The sequence below is a fragment of the Aptenodytes forsteri genome, unplaced genomic scaffold (genome assembly GCF_000699145.1).
Source record: "Aptenodytes forsteri isolate BGI_AS27 unplaced genomic scaffold, ASM69914v1 Scaffold104, whole genome shotgun sequence".
NCBI classification, from domain to species: Eukaryota; Metazoa; Chordata; class Aves; order Sphenisciformes; family Spheniscidae; genus Aptenodytes; species Aptenodytes forsteri.
Window position 1 is genome coordinate 1,153,327 of NW_008795943.1, and position 20,593 is coordinate 1,173,919.

Below are 20,593 nucleotides of genomic sequence, written 5' to 3' on the forward strand. Positions count from 1 at the left end.
CTCAGTGCAACTGGGTAACTCCAAAAGGCCTGAAGTTTCCCTCCCTAGGTACAGATGTAAACAGACTAAAAAGTTAAAATATTTTGCAGGGATCACTACTACACAGCACTAAATCACACTACTGTACATGTCAGCAGAAAGAGCCAGGAACCCGCCTGAACCCAAAATTCTTCATTTCCTAGATTAAGCCTTTATACTTAGCCAACAGATTCTACGATTAAAAAAACCTAGTAATCCCCCAAACACTACAACAAATTAAAACCTTCTGTTTTGTACCCAAAGAGCGAATAGACAATGTACTGTTCAACTTTCAGTTGTCTTCATTTAAGTGTGTTCTAAAAGTCTGGCTCTTTGACAAAAGTTATACAGCCTTTTGATAGGGCTGTTTTACTTCAAAAAGAAATTACCTATGTGAATCAAGCAACAGAATCACAATCTTAATCATCATATAACAAAGTCACCTGGGACACAAAACTATTTTAGTCACCCATCATAGATTCGTATGTCGAAAACTAACAATAGAAGACTAGATACCATATTTTCATCACAGCAACAATGCTTTCTACTTGTGTGCTCCTTGACAAATATTTAGGTTGAAAGAATTGCCTTCAAAATGTTTTGCGCCAGCATGCATGCAACAGAATTTGTGTATTATTGCTACAACATTACATACCAAATAGATTGTGCAAACTGCTATTGGTATTTGTATCCTGAATAAACCTATCATTCATACCACCCTACTATAGAATATAAAAGCCAATGATGTTATATGCCTATATCAAAAACTAACTGTTATGGCAATAAATCATGCATTAAGTTAAAATACAGGAAGGATTCTGGCTTCATCATACAAGAGGAATTTTTCCATTTGGCCTTCTGCCTCTACTTTCAGCTTCCTTTGGCATTATATCTAAATTCCCCATTATTCTTCTCTCTTTAGTAGAGAAGATTAAATTAAGCCCTTCTCAAAGCACTAAGAAGACGACAGCATTCAACTCTTATTTTTTCATTCTATACACAATCCATACACTAGATAAACTATCTCCAAGCTTCTATCTATGCATTATGAGATCTGGTTTATAATACGACTGTTCTTTGAAATGGCTAGGGCACAGCTGTATTTTTGGTAGTGCAGAAATGCTGTCCTCTTAAATGAAGGTCAACTGACAAGGTCTCATTCATACAGTCTGGGGTCATTCTATTCAAAGATGAAGACAGGGTAAGGGCTGTACAAAAACTCTACAAATTTTAGGATCTTCCTATTATGTTATGACTTTTATACAGTCTTCATCCATCACTGCAGAAAAAAAAAAACCTGACTAAATGAGCAGACTCAAAAGCTTATTTTAAAACAGGTTTTAAAAGTTTTCAAATGGCTGCCCCTCTCACTCACTCTATACACACCCGCCCCTGCGTGTACGTATACACACATACATACACATACAAATTCATCTTTAAGAATTTCCCACTGTGAATAAATGTCTAAGATGACAGACTATGCCAGTCAGCACAGACACAGGTGAGGTTCACTGCAACTATTACTTCTGCTACTCACATGTTAGCAAATATCAGTCATCCATAATACGATCCTGTGGATTTCACAGTTTATCTGAAGGAAATCTGCCTTAAGCAGCAAGACCTCTTCAGCTCCCCTTCAGCCCTCACATCTGTCCCGTTACTTCAAATAGTTGTTTCGCCTTTGAAAAGTCTACTGTCAGTGATAAAAAATAAACAAGATTTTTTTTTCTACAGCAATCTGTTGCAAAGCAAGATCCCCTCACTGGAAAACTGAGCACTTAGGTGGCAGGAAATAAAAATGAATAAGCCACTAAGAGCAGACAATGTTTTGGAAGAGAGTTAGGCTTTCAGTGCCAAGATCTCAATCAGAAAAAAAAACCCAAAGTGTAACAAGAATCCTCTGTTATGACACCCTGGAACTTTCTGTACGTGCTTAGGAGGGCTTCACCAGTCACAAACAGATTCAATTTCATAGAGACTCATCCAATAACTTCCTTGTCTTAATCTGGTGGTGCTCTACTTTTATGAGAAAAACACCAAAGCAAAATAGCAGTGTCACCTTTTGAGGAAGGGCAGCATAGTAATTTTACGTGTAGCTCAAAAGGCTGGTAATAAGTACAAAACCTCACACATTTCTATTTATTCCTGTTCTTCTAAAAAGACATTTTGAAAAAGTACGAAAAACCAACTATTCCAGAGCTTATGCCAGACTACATATTTCTTCCTTATTTCTCAGCTTCTACACTGTCATACTCTTGCATAAATGAATATATGCCTATTTTGAAGGAAGAGCAAAAACCCTCATCTTCTCAAACAGACATTTTTGTCACTGACTAGTGCCTAGTTTGAAGAAAAACATCTGAAAATTAGATAAAAATAATGACAAGGCACTACCAGTATGAAAGCCGTTCTATAAAACCCCAAACTTATTATTGCCATCAGATCTCAATCAACTGGGATCAGATATTCTAGGTAGCACATTTTCCATTCGAGATGACAGAGGTGCCTTAGATTTAGCGATTTCATTAGCTCAGGGCAGCTTCATAGAAACACAGCTAGTTTACTTCCCAGGCCAGCAAGGCTTCAGAAACAGCACCGCCACACAGCATGGAGCTACTATTTATAAATCTTGCAAGCATCTCATGTATGCCGCAGCACTGTTTCAAGAACAAGGAAGCAATTCTACACAGAGTCATCAGAGCTTATTAGCTCCAGCCACAGGGGACCTGAACCGACTCCACCAGACCATTCAGAGTAGGCTGATGCATCTATTCCCTAATGGTCGACATTCCACAAGGCTTATTAGATTGTGTGCATTATCATGTGAATACACAGATCCAATTTTAATCTGGCATTGGTCCCAACCAACCTGCTAGTGAGAGAAGTACAGAGATTCAAGAGACCTGCTCTAACTTTCCCCGCTGCATCCAGCATTTCCCACATTACTGACATATCTCCTTGCCTATTCCCTTCCCCAGCGCACCTCAGATAAGTGAAAGTTAATTACACATAACAAAAACCCCTCTTCTTGTCATTAGGCAAACCCAGCATAAAAGTAGAGATACTGGTGCATAGTTCCAGACAGTGCTGTGTAAGAGTCAACTGTGGAAAAAAAAAAAAAAAAAAAAGGGAGAAAGGAAAACAGAAAAAGAAAGAAAAAAAAGAAAATAGCAAAAAATGAAAGATTTTTTCCACAGCAAAAATCTTCTCCATATGAGGTGACCTGGATTCTAAAAAAAAAAAAAAAAAGGATTCCCTTTTTGTATTGTATCCAGGCCTCATTAAATTAAGAAGGAATTTTTATTCTATTTTATTACTTTGCTTGCTTACCTAGAAATGCAATAGAAGTAGAAAATGACTGTTGACTTTTTTCCACTATTACGCTTCTTACTGACATTAATAGAATTACAGGGCTTTTTATATTTGGCAAAATAAGTAACTCCAAGGAAAACAGTAAAATGGTGGTCCAAAGGTGGGGGAGGGGGGAGAAAAAGAAAAAAGAAAGGTCAGGTTTGGTCTCCGAAAAGTTTTTTCTTTTCTTCTGCAATGTAAATCATAATACTTGCACATAAATAAAGCACAAACGTGCATTAACCAAAAATTACAGAAAAAGCATTTGTAGAAGTCTGAATGCTTAGTTATGCAAATCCTTGAGGAGAAGACTTAAAAGAATCTGCAATGTGCAACTCATCATCCAAGATCATGAGATTTGTGGCAGTTTTAAGAGGATGACAGTTTTTTGTGTGTTTTTAAGAGGTCGGGTTGTTTGGGTTTTTTTAGGTGACAGATGCTCCCTATAAATTTACTCTACTTTAGTAAAACGGATCAGTGCTAGAAAGCGTTGCAGATACTGATTAAGAGTTACAAGAATATATATCTCTATATTACAGAAAAATATAATATTTAATTTTAGGCCAAATTTTATAAATTCAGCATTATTACATTAAATATATCCAGTATTTTTTTCTGTTAAACACATGCATTAATGATTCTTAATATTATGTCTTGAGATGGACAAGATGCAAGAGAGCTGTCTCTGATTTCTTCTTCTGTTAGAAGCCACTAAATTACAGAAACTAAAAAACCTGGAATTTAAGTTTGAAATGTAGTTTGGGATAGCAGAAAAGAATAAAAATTTTCTAGTTCTGAACCAATATTCTCTGTCAATTAACATAACACAAACCGAGCTCTAAGGATTTCCTCTAAATCACGTATTTGAGGACTAGGAGTCCTGGTGACTCTGACTCTGCATTAGTAATTTATGTGAAAAAAATCCTCAGGCTCACGAAATTAATCTAGACTCTTACACTGATTACAGAAGGAATTATGAACACAGTTATTCAGACAAAAAGCATGATTTACACAGCATAGTTTCCTCTTCCTTGGAAGTCACTAAAGGGATGCTATCATTTAAGTTTAATGAGAATTTCAAAAGTGGAAAGTCTGCAGGACAAACTAGCAACTAGGGGTATGCAAAGTCATTTTGCATGGTAACTTGATTTCTTTGTTCATCAGAAGCATATACAAATGAACATTTACTTCCAAAGGATTTTTGCCACCAAACAGAATTAACTTTAAAATAACCAGAAATCAGTTAAGCACACTACATGATAAAACTCAGCACATATTAAAATCAGCTTTTCATTAATACACACTGACTGGAAACTACTTCAAGTTGAGGGAATCATTAACATGGAACAACATTAGGAAAAAACATACATGAAACTGGCTGGCCAAGCTGAATTAGTTCTGTCAAACTAGGTGGTATGCAAGGTGTTTGGAATAATTTTAGTTCTCCCAACACGCCAAAGAAAGGGCGGCAGGGAATTGCTCTTAAAAGGGGACTTACTCTCCATTTTATGATCCAGGTTTTCTGTTGGATATGAACAAATACTGTTTAAATTTATTACAGGGATAGAACCTCTTGGATCACTGGAGAAAGGATTTTTTCCACGGATTTTGTTGTTTTTCCTAGTTTAAGCATCTGCGCTTGAAGAAAAGGCTTCAGGCATTTAAGACACTTGCTAAAGTTTTGTTATTTCTGCTGTAAACCCTGCATGTCCCACAGAATTAGCTGTAAATGAGGATACCTACAGGATGGAGCTGTAGGAATTAATGTGCTACAGCTACTGAAGAAATGTGACAATGGAAAGAGTCAATACAAGTCTCAACCCCAAGACACATGAAATTCTGACAGCTCTGAAATTCCAGCTCTTCAATTTCACATTATTTACCATTAACTAAACATCTGTGTCACCAGTTTCAACTTCAAAACCAGGAATTTTTGAGGCTGACAAAATGCCTCCATATTCACGTACAAACCATATAAAAAGGGAAAGAAATTTAGTGAGCAGATGCACAGTTGGAGCTGCTAATCTCTTAATCAGTCTCACAAAAAAAAAAAAAAATTTTCTATGTAGCTTATCCAGCAGTCCAAAGAAAAGTGCTGGGCAGGAGGTCTGCATCCTGGTGATGAACCTGATGGGCCATGACTCTTCAAATCATTGGGAGAGAAGTGCCGGATGCCTCACGAGCCTGAAGATAGCCTAAGGGAAAAGGGTCTTTCTGTGCCTGTTGCAGGAAGGAGTCAGGCAGAGAGAAAGGGCTGGACAGGTGGCAACAGCTGGAACAATGCATTTTTCTCCTTAGGCAAAAGAGCTGGTGGCCTATTAACTGCCATAGGATGCCATCTTCCCGCTTTAAGAGATTTGATACGTAGCATCAGTTCTTCCCCAAAGTCTCACTTTCTGTAAGAATTTAAGTTTTCATTTCAAATTGTCATGCTGGGGGTGTGAGGGTGGGTGTTAGGGGTAAGTCATAAGGTAAGGGGAAAAACAGAAGTCTATTTTCCACAGTTCTTTAAACTGCCTGCAAACGTTTCGTACTACTGCTGGTTGGCCTTCTCTCCCCTGCTGTGCTGATTCAAAGCTTCATAAAGTCCCTGCTCTTCTCAGAATGCAAAAGGAACACTTGTGACAGGTAGAAAATATTACTGCTGGCACTGGATTGTCAGTTCATCAGGGGAGAACCGCGCAACCAAAAATACTGCACAATACAAATGAAATTATGTTGTCCATCCCCTGGGAAAAAAACCCTGCATTTAGCACTTGAGATCAGCAATAATTGGATGCGAAGCCTGGGGGAAGACATGAAAAATTGGAATACAGAAAAGAAAGAAGATGTGATAAAGCAAACAACACATTACTGAGGAAAGAAACGTGTCTGGACAGTAGTCCAATATGCAAAATTTGCATAACACACACAACCAGAACAGAAATAAAGTAGACCAAAACCGTTTTGTATTTTGGCTTTTCAAGTGAATCTTGAAGCACTCCAAACTTGTGTTCCTCACAGGAAGCTGTGATAGGAGAATGGACTGAATTCCAGTTGGATACCTAGAACATCAGTTTACTTAATAAAAAAATACAAGCTTTAGAATTATGAAACATCCCCTTGAAATGTTTCCTAAGGCAGACGGAGTAAGAAGCACCCTCCTGACTTGAAAAGATCACTCGGTCTTTTCTCTCCCTCACAACTTTGCAAAGTTAGAGGATGTGCTTGTATTCCATATTGAATGATATAACAATTATCAACTATTCCTTAGCAAACAAAAATATGCATGTTTCAGAATAACTGGAAGCCTTTTCTAGTTCTATCACCATTTCAGATTGATCTGTATTGCTGCATTTCTGTTTTAAATTTAAAGACATTCAAAGATTAATTAAATCACTAAGTTTATGGCTTGGGTGTGATTAGAACAGAGTGTAAAATCTTGACCATTTATTAAAAAAAATGCAGCAAGCCTAAGCTGGGTTTCACAACTAACTAAGCAATGGTGAAAATCTGCTAAGGAAAATAAGGCAGGCAATACTGACACTTGTGGTCATTTCTAGATTGCTATTTTTTATTCAGTTACAAACATGCTTGTGATAGTTAAGAAACATGTTGGGATCACAAAGTAGCCAAGCAAATTACAAGTATTCTACAACGCTGTCCTCTCCGCTCTAAATGACTTATTGGAGAAGTATTCTTTTTGAAGCAAAGAGAAGAATGGCCACTGGCCATATACATAATAATTCGTAACACAGAAAATTAAAACTAAGCATTTATGACATTCTGTATTAACACATTTCCAGAAGGAAAAAATAAAATTCAAAAGCAAAAATAACCAACCTTGAAAATGTTGCCATTAATCATTTTGAACTGTCATTTGAAAGGTTTTCAACACATTACAGCTGAAATAATACTATATTTTATTATGATAAAATGGAATAAACTTTGCAAAGTATTCCTGGGGTATCCAGAAAGCACAGTCCATATGGGAACATTCAGTTGATGTCAGCTATGATGTACATACTTAGTTTAACTTTCATGGGACTCATGGCCACCAGGCAGAAAGTTACCATGCAGCACACACCTGACTATCGCGACCACTCAAAATTGATTTGAGAGACTTAAGACAGAACTTTATTTAATGGCTCAACCTTAGGGTCTGATTTCTTCTAAAACCAGTTAGACAAGATTCTGCTGATACCCTTTAAAAATGACATGTAGGAAGTTTTTTTAAGTTTTTTGAAGAAAATATTCCAAACCTACACACCTTTGTTTTGCACAAGTACATTTTGCATAATTCACAGTTGTCACGTGCACTGTTATCCTAAGTAGACATCTTTTCTGACTCCTTGCATCTGCTTCTAGCTTTGCAGAACTCACTGAACAGTCAAGCTTTCACTGGTCACGGTAACTCTAAAGTGTTCCTTACACACACGCTGCACATCTTCACATCAGAGTAACTCCTTCTTAGTCTTAATAGATGCCAGCATTTCAAACACTAACATTGCAGCTTCTAATTTAAGATGTAACCATAGTAACATTACAGAACATACTACTCCTTGGATCAAGAACAAGCAGTCCACTGACCCTTCATGGTGAGATTTAGCTGAAATAAAGCACATTCCAACCTCCAGCCCAGCAAGATTACTCAAACATTCAGGTCATATTTCCAGTACAAAGCAAGCTCCGCCCTCCTGAAATACCCAGAAACATACAGTATCATATAAAAGTAGTAAAGAAGAAAGTGCTATAAAAGAAAAGGAATTTCTTCCTGAAACTTTGACTCTAAATTTACATTAGTCACACCCAGATAGAAAGTAGTAGAAAAATCAAAGCTTTTCCTTACTTTTCTGTAAGATGAGACCTGCTCATTCTTTAAAAGCAAAGAATGAGTGAACAATAGAAACTGTTCATTAAGATTTAAGAATTCAGTATTCAGTTTGTTCACATGGCAAGATGACAAATTTTACGCATACCAACAGGCAACAGCTCTGCCTGAACTTTACAAGCTATGCACAATGATATGGTCATATAATTAAAAGCCAAAGCTGATGTCTGTTCCCTTCTAAATTTACTTTAAAACAGATTCTATTTAGAAAAAATGGCCCTTGGGATTTTTCAACCTTTAATATTTACTAATGAGCATTTACAGAAAAATAAAAACAGCTCTGCCTACCCCAATATGTAAACATACTACATAGAACTCACAAACCTTCAAAGATACACTTCAGGTATAGTGAAGCAGTAGTAAATAAATTTAGTGGAAACACTATGGATTTTAATAACCATTCTGTTGAGATTTAGACTTGCTTCCTGAATACAATGTTATGTGTCTTATCCGAAAATTCAAAAATCAGAGGCAGATTTACATGCTGGTATTTGAAAAAACATTACTTGCTTCTATGTAAATCAATATGGGTAAATTAACTACATGAATATCTCACTTGATTTCCTACTCGTAGCTCAGAATGCAGCAAATTGACAATACTCCTAGCCAAACTCTGTCACATATTTGTATACGTACAGCAAGAGATTATATATAGTTGTCTATATTTTATAGGGTAAGGATAAGAAAGCTTTGTGTGTTTAAGTGGAAAATTCAGTACTGAGCACACATGCAACCTTTCAAAGCACTGATTCTCAATTATTCATAAACATCCCAGAACAGTAAGTAGTGCTGAACACAGGTGTCTCCTCTCTCGCTCCACCACCCTGCTGACCCCCCTCCATTTTTTAAATACAAAATTTTTAGACTGGAGGAGAGACAAGTATTTACTGATATGCACGTTATATTTATAATTAATATTTAGGGAATATGCTCATGCTCCTAAAATGTCCTCAAATAGGATCATAGGATTTGTGGAAATTGTCATTAGGATAGCAAATGCATACATTAAAAACAAGACTAAATTAATGCAGAAAGTTGGTGTACGTAGGTGATTTAGCTAGGAGGATATAAATCTGACTATGTTTCTAGTAAATTATCAGAATATGCATCTAGAATGGCAAAACACACTGACTGCCTGGGGAAGCCTTATTTGCCAGTAAAACCCCCAATCCTGCTAATCAGAGATACCATATGATAGAGAAATTGTATTTTCTTTATCCTTCGGCTAAAAAAACTAAAAACACAACAGTCTAAAGAGCTGGTCATTAACTTTTCAAAATAGAGTGGACACACACAGTGACTAATAAATACCTGGGTAAGTATGCTGGTAGCTTTCTATTTCCTGAGCTATCTATTGGGATATGTTATTTATAACAGAGAGTAAATATAATAAGATGCTTCAGCATAGAAGAGTCAGTCATTAAAAGGAGAGAAATGAGAGGACCACAAGTTTCATTAGGACCAGAAAGACAAATTCTATAATATAAGTATGTCTGTAACAGACAAAAGACATTTTAGATCCATCAATAATTGAAATCAAGTGCCCCCGATTCTGCAACACCAGACTTTGACCTTTACCAAGGAAGAAAGCCATTAACAGCAGAAAGGCAGCTTAACAGCGTGTGCTTATACATTAGCATCGTCCAGCTTAATTGACTAACCTAAGATTACAAAAAGCAGCTTTTATAGAGTAAGCATGTGTAAAGGAAGTATGAGCAAAGAAATACATTTTTTCTTTGGCATGAAGGCACAAAAGATTTATACTCGAAGAGAGCCAGATGGGTTAAATCAAGCTTCAGTATTTAAATGTTTTTAATTCCTTTGCACTGCAGAACAGCTTTTGGAATACGGGAATAGAACGTCTAGCATTAAAAATCCCCTAGAGAATCATAAGTTACAGTGTCAAGGAAAAGTGAAAACAATTTGGAAAAAACCCTCAATCATTCATTTAATAATCATACAATTTTTATAGTACTCACCTATCATTGTGCTTAAACTGAGTACATATCATTTATCAAATAGCAGCAAGAGCCTGTAAAGCTTTCTGGCTGCCTTTGGATTTAGTCAAAATGAATGCAAACAATCACGTGGGATTCAGCCAGGCAATGACGTTAAATTCTGCTCTGTCAGAAGACAGCATCTGTCAAAACCCACATTTAAACTGCTGCCTGCCTGTGCAGCAGCTGACGAACTACGGAATGGATTTTATAGACCAGAATCCTCGGTTAAAGCAGCTCAAAACCATTTCTATTACTGCCTAGCAACAATGAAGGAAGGAGTAGAGGGAAATCCTATTACTGAAGGCAACTGAACCACTACGCGCTAGCACTCCCTGCTAACATTACCATTAGAAATATGGATACTGAGGAGAAGAAAACACAGCACTGCATCGTCCGACAAGGGAAACACCAGATGTAAAAGCTCCAATACATCGGCCGTGAACGCCAGACAGCCCCGATCAGAACAGAAACGAGAACTACTGTCCTTTTGTTTGAAGGATGAACAAAAAGCCCCAAGACAAGGACAACACTTATGAGCAAGGAAGGTAACACAGCAACGAGCAGACAGATGGACAGATTGGATACTGTGAAAAGCAATCGCAGGAAGCAGACTGTTGGGGGATGTGCGCATGTTCGATAGCATCTTTTTTGCTGAAGTGATGGCGTGCCAAAACTATTTTCTGTGGGTATAATCCTCGCACCATAAATGGCCTGACCAAGGAAGGTATGTCAAATCCTTGTGTGTGATATTCATTTGATTGTCTGTTACCTTTTCAGCCATTACAGATAATGATTGTTCCTAATTTGCAGAGCCCTGAGATAACATGTCTCTGAACAGGGAGAAAGAATTCTAGCAGGTTTTCCTCTCCCACAGCACAATGTCACTACCTTACACTTACTAAATGCATTGCTTTCAGTCTGCACAAGGTTGGTGTGGCTAGAGAGGAAGGATTAAAGGGATAATGTTGCTACTGTAATGATTGCTTTTAGCTGAGAAATTGAAAACTCAAACCCCTCCAATACAGAAAAAACAGTTAGAAATCCTCTCAAACTAGGTCAGAATTAATCCTTATCTGAAGTAATCTTAAAGCACTGGTAAAATGGCCATGATGTGACACACTGAGAGCACTGAACCATCAAAACAGACCACGCAGTCCAATTACATTATCTTAAGAGTACCTTCAGACCTTTCTTACACTTGCTTTTTCCCCCCTAAACACAAGCAAAATGTTCTCAGGCTAATATCAGCCAAACATAAACTGGGAGCGTGCAAAAAATTGGACACGATTTAAACCATCAGCAGTGCAATCAGGCACCACATTTTACAAGTAACATCAGGCTCCCCTGACATCCTAAAAGGAAACCTTCAAACACTATACACACAAAATGGTGAGCATATAACTTGTCTCATGCCATCATTACAATTTCTGTTTAATATGAAAACACTGTTTAACTTTGATTGTAAAATGACATTCCATCTAATTGCCATTCATTTCTATTTACTGTTGAAATTTAAATACTTCATCACTAATGGCAAACAAACAAGATGAATGTTTGCAATACAAATTTAAGACCTAAATTTATAGCAATTTAATACACCACAGAAAGAAAGTGCTTATCTGCAGAATCTACCGATAAGCTATAATAAATCATTAAATGTCAATATAAATGTGCTTTCTTTGCCCAAGGCAATCCTAACATGCAAGAAAACAACTGCAACTGAAAAGAGTTCACATACCTAAGGATGCAGCATACAACAGTCACTGGTTTCAGATCACTTTTAAGACATTTAGAAGGTAAAGTCACTTTCCAGAACTTTTAAAACAAAAAATTCTACCCTCAGGGAATACTCCTGGAGAAGCATGCCTAGCTAGCGGTGCAACTTTCGTATCTGACATTTAAAAACCTGCACATCAAACCTCATCCTGAGTACTGTTTTGTGCAAAAGATTAATGCAGTTTGTAAGTGAACTCAGGCATGTTATGAGAGGCCTAATATGCTACTGCTGCTGCTGTTCATCAGAATACCGGCTCAGGCTGCCTTTTGAACTCTTCCCTCTAATTAAAAGTTTGCCCACACAGCTAATCAAAATATGAAAATCCAGGACGTGTGAATGGGAATTCGAATGCTTCCATCTGCAAAGCTGTAATTATAGAGCAGAACTGAAAGTGCAAGGAACCGAAACACCAGCAGAGCACAGATCACAAATAAAAATTCAAGAGGCATTCACAGTTTATATATTTGGCATTTGATAATGCATCAGTGACTGCACAGTCAAGTGCCAAAAATGAAGTACAGCTATTATAAATCATATCTTCAAAATGCATAACTACATGCAACAAGACACTTTCGGAGGACAAGGTGATTGTATAGAGACCTTTTGCTATACTTAGGCTTTTTTACCTACTGCCAATGGTTGGTGCCTGTTTATAAGCCTTCTGTGAAATGAAATTTTAAATATTTGGGCAAAAGCAGTAACGCTCTAACCCTAATTAAAAAGTGAGAGAAAAATATTTCATGATGCTATTTAATGGTGGTTTTAATATATATTGATAGCTGCTTACATTATTTTTAAACAATGCATCCTAGCATGTAGTATATTTTAAAGGAGCAATTGCTATTGCTGTATTTCAAACACTTAATACCCACTGTATATTTTGAAATGTTTTACACCTGAATTGCAAAGAAAATGAGACACAAAGTTACTGGATTTTTTCAGTCAATAGTTTTATGAAGCTGAGAAATAGATGTGGGTCCTACCCCTATCCATACAATGCCTTTTTAAAGGGCAAACAGAGATTGAAGATTTTCTAGGAAACTCCCATCTTGAAAAAATCAAGGAAATACGTGAGAAATTACTTTCTTTAAATTTCTTATGATTCTAGTTCCATCCCCCATTAATGTGCACAATGTGAGCATGCAGCCTGGGGGGGGAATGTTTCAGCCATTACAACTGCCTTTTCTGGGACACTTTCTCAGTGCATCATGGAAAGACAGCACCTGAAAACAGTTTTCAGATTATGCAAATATTTACATAACTTAAGATTCTCACTTTCACCTATTGCCATAAGAAAGAAGGTGCACAACAAAACACTACCTCAATTAAAAATTAAACACAGATTAGTAGTGCAGAGCAGATTTGCTGAAGTATTTGCATCTAATGACTGCGGTTTTCAAAGTGGAACAATTCAGTGTGACAAAATTAAACCAAATTCTAGCTGCTACTCCACATTCGTGAAATTCTGGTTTTGACTTTCTTCCTAAACTGCATACGCATGCAATGGAACGATAATTAATCATGTATTCCCACTGTTGCCCTCCAAACTGGTATCAAACAATTAACTTCCCCGAGATCTAGGGTACCCTTTGAAGTGACATTTATGTTTGCTTATGCAGAGATATTCTTCCCAAATAGCTGAGCGTTCATTTAAAACTCACTGCACACTGCAGAGGAACTAAAAGTTATTAGTTTTGCGGGCAGGCTTTTATTTTCTAAGCATGCAAAAGCAGGTGCAAGTGGTCAGATAAGCATAAGTTCTACATTTGGGGCTTATTTTCTTTTACATACGGATGTCTGAGTTAAAGCAGCATAAAAAGAGTAGTGTGGAGTTTCAGGTTAATTCTCAAGCTGCATACTTTAGACACACATGTTTAACAGCTGTAGACCAGAAAATAATTTTTAGAAAGATAGCTCAGTCTCCGGTAAGTGGCATCAGTCCAAAGCGGGGCGGGGGGGGGGGGAAGGAAGGAATCAGAAATACTGTCAGTGAGCTTGAGAACAAAATTCATGAACGCTGTGTAACAGCACAACGACAGGGAAGAGCTTAATAGATCACTAGGCAAATATTTTGCTATTTCAGAAAGAGAATGGAGGAGCAGCGTCCTCCTTTTCGAGGAGGATACGTTTACTTTTAGATACGTTTACTTTGTCACAAACCACAGCTAAAATCCCCGCTTACTTGCTCCTCCTAGCGGAGGTTAGCAAGAGAGACAATTCCGACTCCGTGCAATGCTACTTCCCCCTTGCTTCCAAATACTGTGAATGAGGCATCTTCTGCATACACGTTATTTTGTTTATATATAAACTGACATACAGTAATTAAAATAAAGCTCAGTTATACGTCTCTCCCTACCCTTTTGAAATACAAATTTTCCCTTACACGAACCAAGCGCAGATTGAATGTTGTCACACACATACAATTTAATGATACATTATTCAACTGCCATCTCAAATTACTTCCTTACAATGTAAAAATCCTGTAATTTCCCATATAACGTCACTTAGTTTTTAAATGCAGAAATTAATCCAAATATTGGTTTTAGAAGATAACAAAGAAATTAATAAATTACACATTTCTATTAGAAATAGCATTTTCTATGGACTCTTGTTCAACTGTCATCCTTTTTCCTATACAAAGCCCTAGGGCCCAGAAATAAATTAGAGCAAATTGAAAATCAAACGAATTGCTACTGTGCAGTGAAAGGTTCATTTACGAAATGATGTGATCAGCTTTTAATATGCAGCATCACGAAGCTGCCATATTGACTCTGCTCTTGAATATGAAAAAAATTTAAGAGAAAATGAAGCACAGACTACTTTGGCATTTCTTCTTACAGTTACAGCTGCTGGTAACAATACTTGAAATTTCTGTATGATACCAGAAGTATAGCAGTTACATATAAATTTATAGAGGAAAAAAATAAGAAATCACGTTCATCAGATAGTTTGCCAGAAACTTAGTGCTGTGCAATTTTATTTTGAGTTAATATGAACATTTACCTAAGATCTCTGCCTACCAAAAATCAACAGCTTAATTTTACATCAATGAGCCTGGCACAACAGCCAAGTGTTCCATTCAATATTTTCCTTCATTGTGGAGTAGAAGGTTAAAGGTACCTTGCAAGGTGACCGAAAATGTTATCCTGCGTTACCATCTGAGGGCTGTGCAGTGAGGTTACCGGACCCTGAAAATTAATTTTGACAGGTGCATCTTCTCATTGACTTTCTGAACACAGTCGGGGCTGGTGGAAACATGCCAAGCACTGTACTGTGACTAACACAACTCTGCCATAATCAACCTTGTGCCGTCTGTCCCACCACCAATACATGACCATTTTACAAAAAAGGTTTTTAAACTGTGAGCCGTACTAGCCTCTGCATGTCAAATCAATTTTAATTAATGCCAATAAACCTTCCATCTGGTATCAAGGCCTTTTCATTCAGTCCTTCTCAAACACTGCAGAAGGATTTCACAGTCAGTATACATGAAGCTATTTACATCTACTTCACACTTTTTCTGCTAACATGACCAATTTTTTTTTTTTTCTTACCATCTTTGGTACCCACGATGTTTGTCAAAACTTTTACCATGAAAAAAGCATTTTTAAAAGCTAACACAAATAAAGTACTTTCATCATAAAACAAGGTTGGCTTTTAGCATAAAAATCAAACCTTGTTTATATTAACATGGGCTGTTTTTTAAAAAAAATTGAACTCAATTTTATGTTTATATCTACTTTCTCATTGTAACCTTTTATATTATGAGCATGTAAAATTAAAGACTTATGATTTTCTTTGTTTAAATCTTTGCAGAGTGAGCCATTTGCAGACAATTACTCGACATGAACAAAAGAAAATGAATACCAAAGAATAGCAGTGGATTCAAAAACAATCGGAAAAGCATTTTGCTTGGCCATTGTCTCCTATCCCACCATTGGATTCTTACAACATGCTTCAGTGGAGAAGACGACACTGCTGCTTTGCAAAGATGACCTGGAATACCAAAAGGTCTCTGTTTCGCACCCATCTTATTGGCCTGATGTCTCTCGTATTTCTTTTTGCTATGTTTCTGTTCTTCAATCATCACGACTGGCTGCCAGGCAGGGCTGGATTCAAAGAAAATCCCATGGCTTACGCTATACGAGGATTTAGATCTACAAAAAGCGAGACAAACCACAGCTCTCTAAGGAACGTGTGGAAAGATGCCGTACCTCAGACGCTCAGGCCTCAAACAGTCACCAACTCCAACAACACGGATCTGTCACTGCAAGGAGTAACTGGTTTGGAGAATACGCTCAGTGCCAATGGAAGTATTTACAACGAAAAAGGTACTCGGCATCCAACTTCGTATCATTTCAAATACATCATCAACGAGCCTGAGAAATGCCAAGAGAAGACGCCTTTTCTAATATTGCTCATCGCTGCAGAGCCAGGCCAGGTGGAAGCTAGACAAGCTATTCGACAAACTTGGGGTAACGAAAGCCTGACACCTGGCATCCAAATTGTTCGTATTTTTTTGCTGGGGTTAAGCATCAAGATAAATGGATACCTCCAGCGTACCATACTAGAGGAAAGCAGACAGTACCACGACATCATTCAACAAGAATACTTAGACACCTACTATAATTTAACCATTAAAACTCTGATGGGAATGAACTGGGTTGCATCTTATTGTCCACATGTTCCATACGTTATGAAAACTGACAGTGATATGTTTGTCAATACTGAATATTTAATACACAAGCTTCTGAAGCCAGAACTTCCTCCAAGGCACAAGTATTTCACAGGTTATTTAATGAGAGGTTATGCACCTAATAGGAACAAGGATAGTAAGTGGTATATGCCACCTGATTTGTATCCAAGTGAACGTTATCCTGTATTCTGCTCTGGAACTGGTTATGTTTTTTCTGGAGATTTAGCAGAAAAAATCTTTAAAGTCTCCTTAAGCATCAGACGTTTACATTTAGAGGATGTGTACGTGGGGATCTGTCTTGCCAAGCTGCGAATTGACCCTATGCCTCCACCCAATGAGTTTGTCTTCAATCACTGGCGAGTTTCTTACTCCAGCTGTAAATATAGCCACCTAATTACCTCCCATCAGTTCCAACCTAGTGAACTGATCAAATACTGGAACCACTTACAACAAAATAAGCACAATGCCTGCACCAATGCAGCAAAAGAAAAAGCAGGCAGGTATCGCCATCGTAAACTGCACTAGAAGGACAACGCTCCCTCTGTCAAATGTACTCCATGTGCAATTTGTAAATACCGCTGAACGCATGTACAGTGAAAATGGATGAGCTTAATGGGACAGCCTTTAGTTGATCCCCATCACATAGTGGAGTCTGAAAATTATTTTTTTAAGTTTAAAAAAGTCTAGTTCTTGATAACACTAATATTATGAAACTATAACCAAAAGGTTTTCCCAGCAAATTTGAGGAAAAAAGAAGACAGTATGTAAGGATTTTTGTGTTAATGTGCAATAATAAGCATGCACACTTTGGTGGTACAATTGCTGATTTATGTGCCAATAAAATATAAATGAGCATATTTTCCACACTAAGATTTTATTTTAAAAAATGCGTTCATAGCTCTAGTTCTCGTCAATGTAATGATTTGTTATCTAGAATATCTATAAAATGAAAAAAGAAAAACTAAGGAAATGCACAACAGGCAGATCAGTTTTACCTTCAAATACCACATTAAAATTATTATACGCTTCTTTAATGTACAATACATTTAGCAACATCACATTTACAATTTAGTAAGACGCTACCAATGAACTCTAACACACTAAGAAAGTACTCCCTTAAAGTAGGTCCAGTTTTGGGAAAGTTGATTATTTTGGTTAGGAAGGAGGGATAAATGAAATCAAAGCTCAGAAAACTGCCGCTTTGTACATCACCTTCGGAAATGCAAGCGGTGTTCTAGATTCAATTGTAGATTCAACTAGATTCTCCTCAAAGACTTGACTAAAAGTTACTTAATTCTCTAGAAGTCATAGGGTGAGCTCCTAAAATCTGGTGCCAAGTAACATTCATCTTGGCATCTTCATGCAAATTCATTGAATCTGCTATTAATTTCCTTACATAACTTCAAGGCAGCTAAGAGGCTGATCAGAAATGCAAAATGGAACTTCAGATCTTTCACTGTAGTTTCAAAAATGTCTCATTTGGTGGAAAGAGAGAGAAAAGCAACCAAGTCTTTGATGATTTTGCTCTTTCCAGCCTACCAAAAACAAAGGGTCAGTCTAGTGAAAAATAGGTCTGCTAGAGAAAATTAAGCCACACACCTTACCTTACAGGTGGGGAAGACTAGGTCACAATAAGATTGAGAGTTCCAAATAGCAATATGGGCAAGAACAAAATCTAAGCAATTTTAAAAATTAAAGCCACAACACGTACCACTGCGAATAAATTGTAAGAAGTAGGTTAAATCTATTTACAGGTTTCCAGTTTTCTAACAAACAGAACTTTTAAAGCTTATTTTCCAACAGAGTTACAGCAGAGTTGTATCAGATTCAGGTTATTACTGTTTGTCACAATGCCAGGGTAAACAATACCCACCTCTGATATAGCAGCAAATGATGGAACTGTGATTAGTTTTCTGTTTGACTGGGACTTTTTAATTGGATAAAATACAAATATTTGATGTACTTTTATTATTTAATAAAATTGATTATATTTATGGTCTTCAGACTTCACTTTTTATGGGAAAGCTGCTCAGGAAGAAATAAATTTCTAGCTTTAGCATTACTTGACTTTTCTAGTGTTCCCTAGTTCTTAACACCTAGTTTTCATACCATGCACAGAGATCACAGCAGGTTTTTTTCTTTGTAATGAAAAGACAAATCATATTACTGAGCACTCTCAGGAGCCCTAAGGCTGTCTGTATGCAGGAACTTACACACACGAACAGACTGTATTGCAGTGGACTAGCCCTCTGAAGAAATGCTAGGAGCTCCTATTGAAGATGGGTATGGGAATTCGCTCATCACCATTTTTTTGGTGATCCTCCACTAAATTTTGTCATCTGCTGCATTTGAGGTATCATAATTATACATTTGTGCATTTCCAAGATACCTCAAACTGTAGAAATGTCCGTTTCTGGGGAAAGTAAGTGTGTGTAAAAATAGTAACTCTCTGCAGAAGAGATTTCTCCAACTAGATTGAAAGTGCATCCACTTAGTTTATGTGATGACTATTGGCATTCATGTGACACAGAGATACAAGCTGCTTTAGAAAACATCTTTGGGAGTGTTCTTTCAACACCCATTTGTAGTTTTCTTCACACTCAATCTGCCTGCTTCCTTCCACCTAACGCAGGCCAGTTAATATCCCAGCTGAAAGCCACCTGGCTTAAGTTAACTATATGCAAGCTTTACACAATGCTGCAAGTTTTAGACAACCAGAGTGAGTGTTGAAAGCCAGCTACTACTCAAGGGTATTCGGTTCTGGAAGATGTACAATCCCATAAGTGGCCTCTCCCTGAGTAATGCTGGCCAAGAACACAGTCCATCCTCTTGAAGACGACTTCAACACTGTTCCCTGCCTTCGGCACTTTCAAGCTAGACTGTAATGTACTTTACTTGGATTTTACCAACTCTGGCTAGTTCAAAATGCTGTTACTGACTTCTGGGTATAGTCCAAGAGGTTAATAAGTAAATCTTAAATAGTTTGGCACTTGAATCATAAAGTTTGGCAGCCAAACAACCTCTCGGGTACTCCACTTCGGAGCTCATGCATGATGCTGATCTGCCCGAGCTTGGCAGAATTACGGTACAATGCCTACGAGTTCAATATATCAAACTTCTTGCTAGTTAAAATACTAGTGAGGAGTGTAAGATGTTAAATAAAAGCCATTTTTAATGTCCTTTTAAGGGTCCAACAATTTTTTAAAATTTGTATTAATGTTTGGGTATAAGTTGAAACTACTCTATAAATATATTTGAATCATTATCAAGACAGCCAAAGGCTACTGAAATCGTTTGTATCCAAGTACTGTTTTCTTGCATAGTCTGTTACAAAGCTTTCAGAAGCAGGAGGGACAGCTTGTATGATGAAATATGCAATTATGGAATGAAAGCTCTACATTCCATTCTCTGAATCTTTTTACTGTTTTCTAGCTTGTGTTTAAGCTATTTGCTCACTCTACTAGAATATACAAACAGGTCACGTTAAAAATAGTGCAATAATTATTTATATCATTAAAATCTTTGACAAGTTCTCTCACTTCCTTTCCCCACAAAGCAAGACAAAAAAATGCATTTTCATTAGCAATAGGATACAAGCATATATCTAAAAGTCTAACATGTCTGCAACACGGTAAAAAAAAGAAAAAAGGATAGAACTAGTTTACTCATTGAGGTATAGAAGTTTATATAATATTGCTTTAAATGTTTTTACTTCTCTGTGTGTCTGCTTCAGGTTGAAAACAAATACAAAAAGTCATAATGACTCAAAACTTATTATAGGAAAAAAATGCAATGTCATCAGTACCATCATTATGGCAGAGAAAAACCTTAGAAAAGTGAAGCATAGTAACAAAAATCAGAAATTGGAATTCCATAATTTT

General features: G+C 37.0%; 2 protein-coding genes across 2 annotated transcripts in view; one reads left to right on the plus strand and one right to left on the minus strand.

Moving 5' to 3' along the window:
* Window positions 1-10,870, minus strand: part of LOC103904011 (parafibromin-like) — a 42,347-nt gene extending 31,477 nt beyond the window's left edge. Inside the window, exon 1 of the mRNA XM_009285340.1 lies at window positions 10,585-10,870. Within this exon, the coding sequence (XP_009283615.1) occupies window positions 10,585-10,870 (286 nt within the window). The remainder of the gene's footprint in view (window positions 1-10,584) is intronic.
* A 48-nt stretch (window positions 10,871-10,918) lies between these two features.
* B3GALT2 (beta-1,3-galactosyltransferase 2) lies at window positions 10,919-18,092 on the plus strand. The gene is made up of 2 exons (XM_019473671.1): window positions 10,919-10,963; window positions 15,833-18,092. The coding sequence occupies exon 2, from the start codon at window positions 15,969-15,971 to the stop codon at window positions 17,235-17,237; it is 1,269 nt and encodes a 422-aa protein (XP_019329216.1). The 5' UTR covers window positions 10,919-10,963; window positions 15,833-15,968; the 3' UTR covers window positions 17,238-18,092.
* Window positions 18,093-20,593: the final 2,501 nt, after the last annotated feature.

Excerpts from the sequence above, each read along its gene's own strand:
- B3GALT2 (XM_019473671.1), top strand. The coding sequence starts at position 15,969 with ATGCTTCAGTGGAGAAGACGACACTGCTGCTTTGCAAAGATGACCTGG.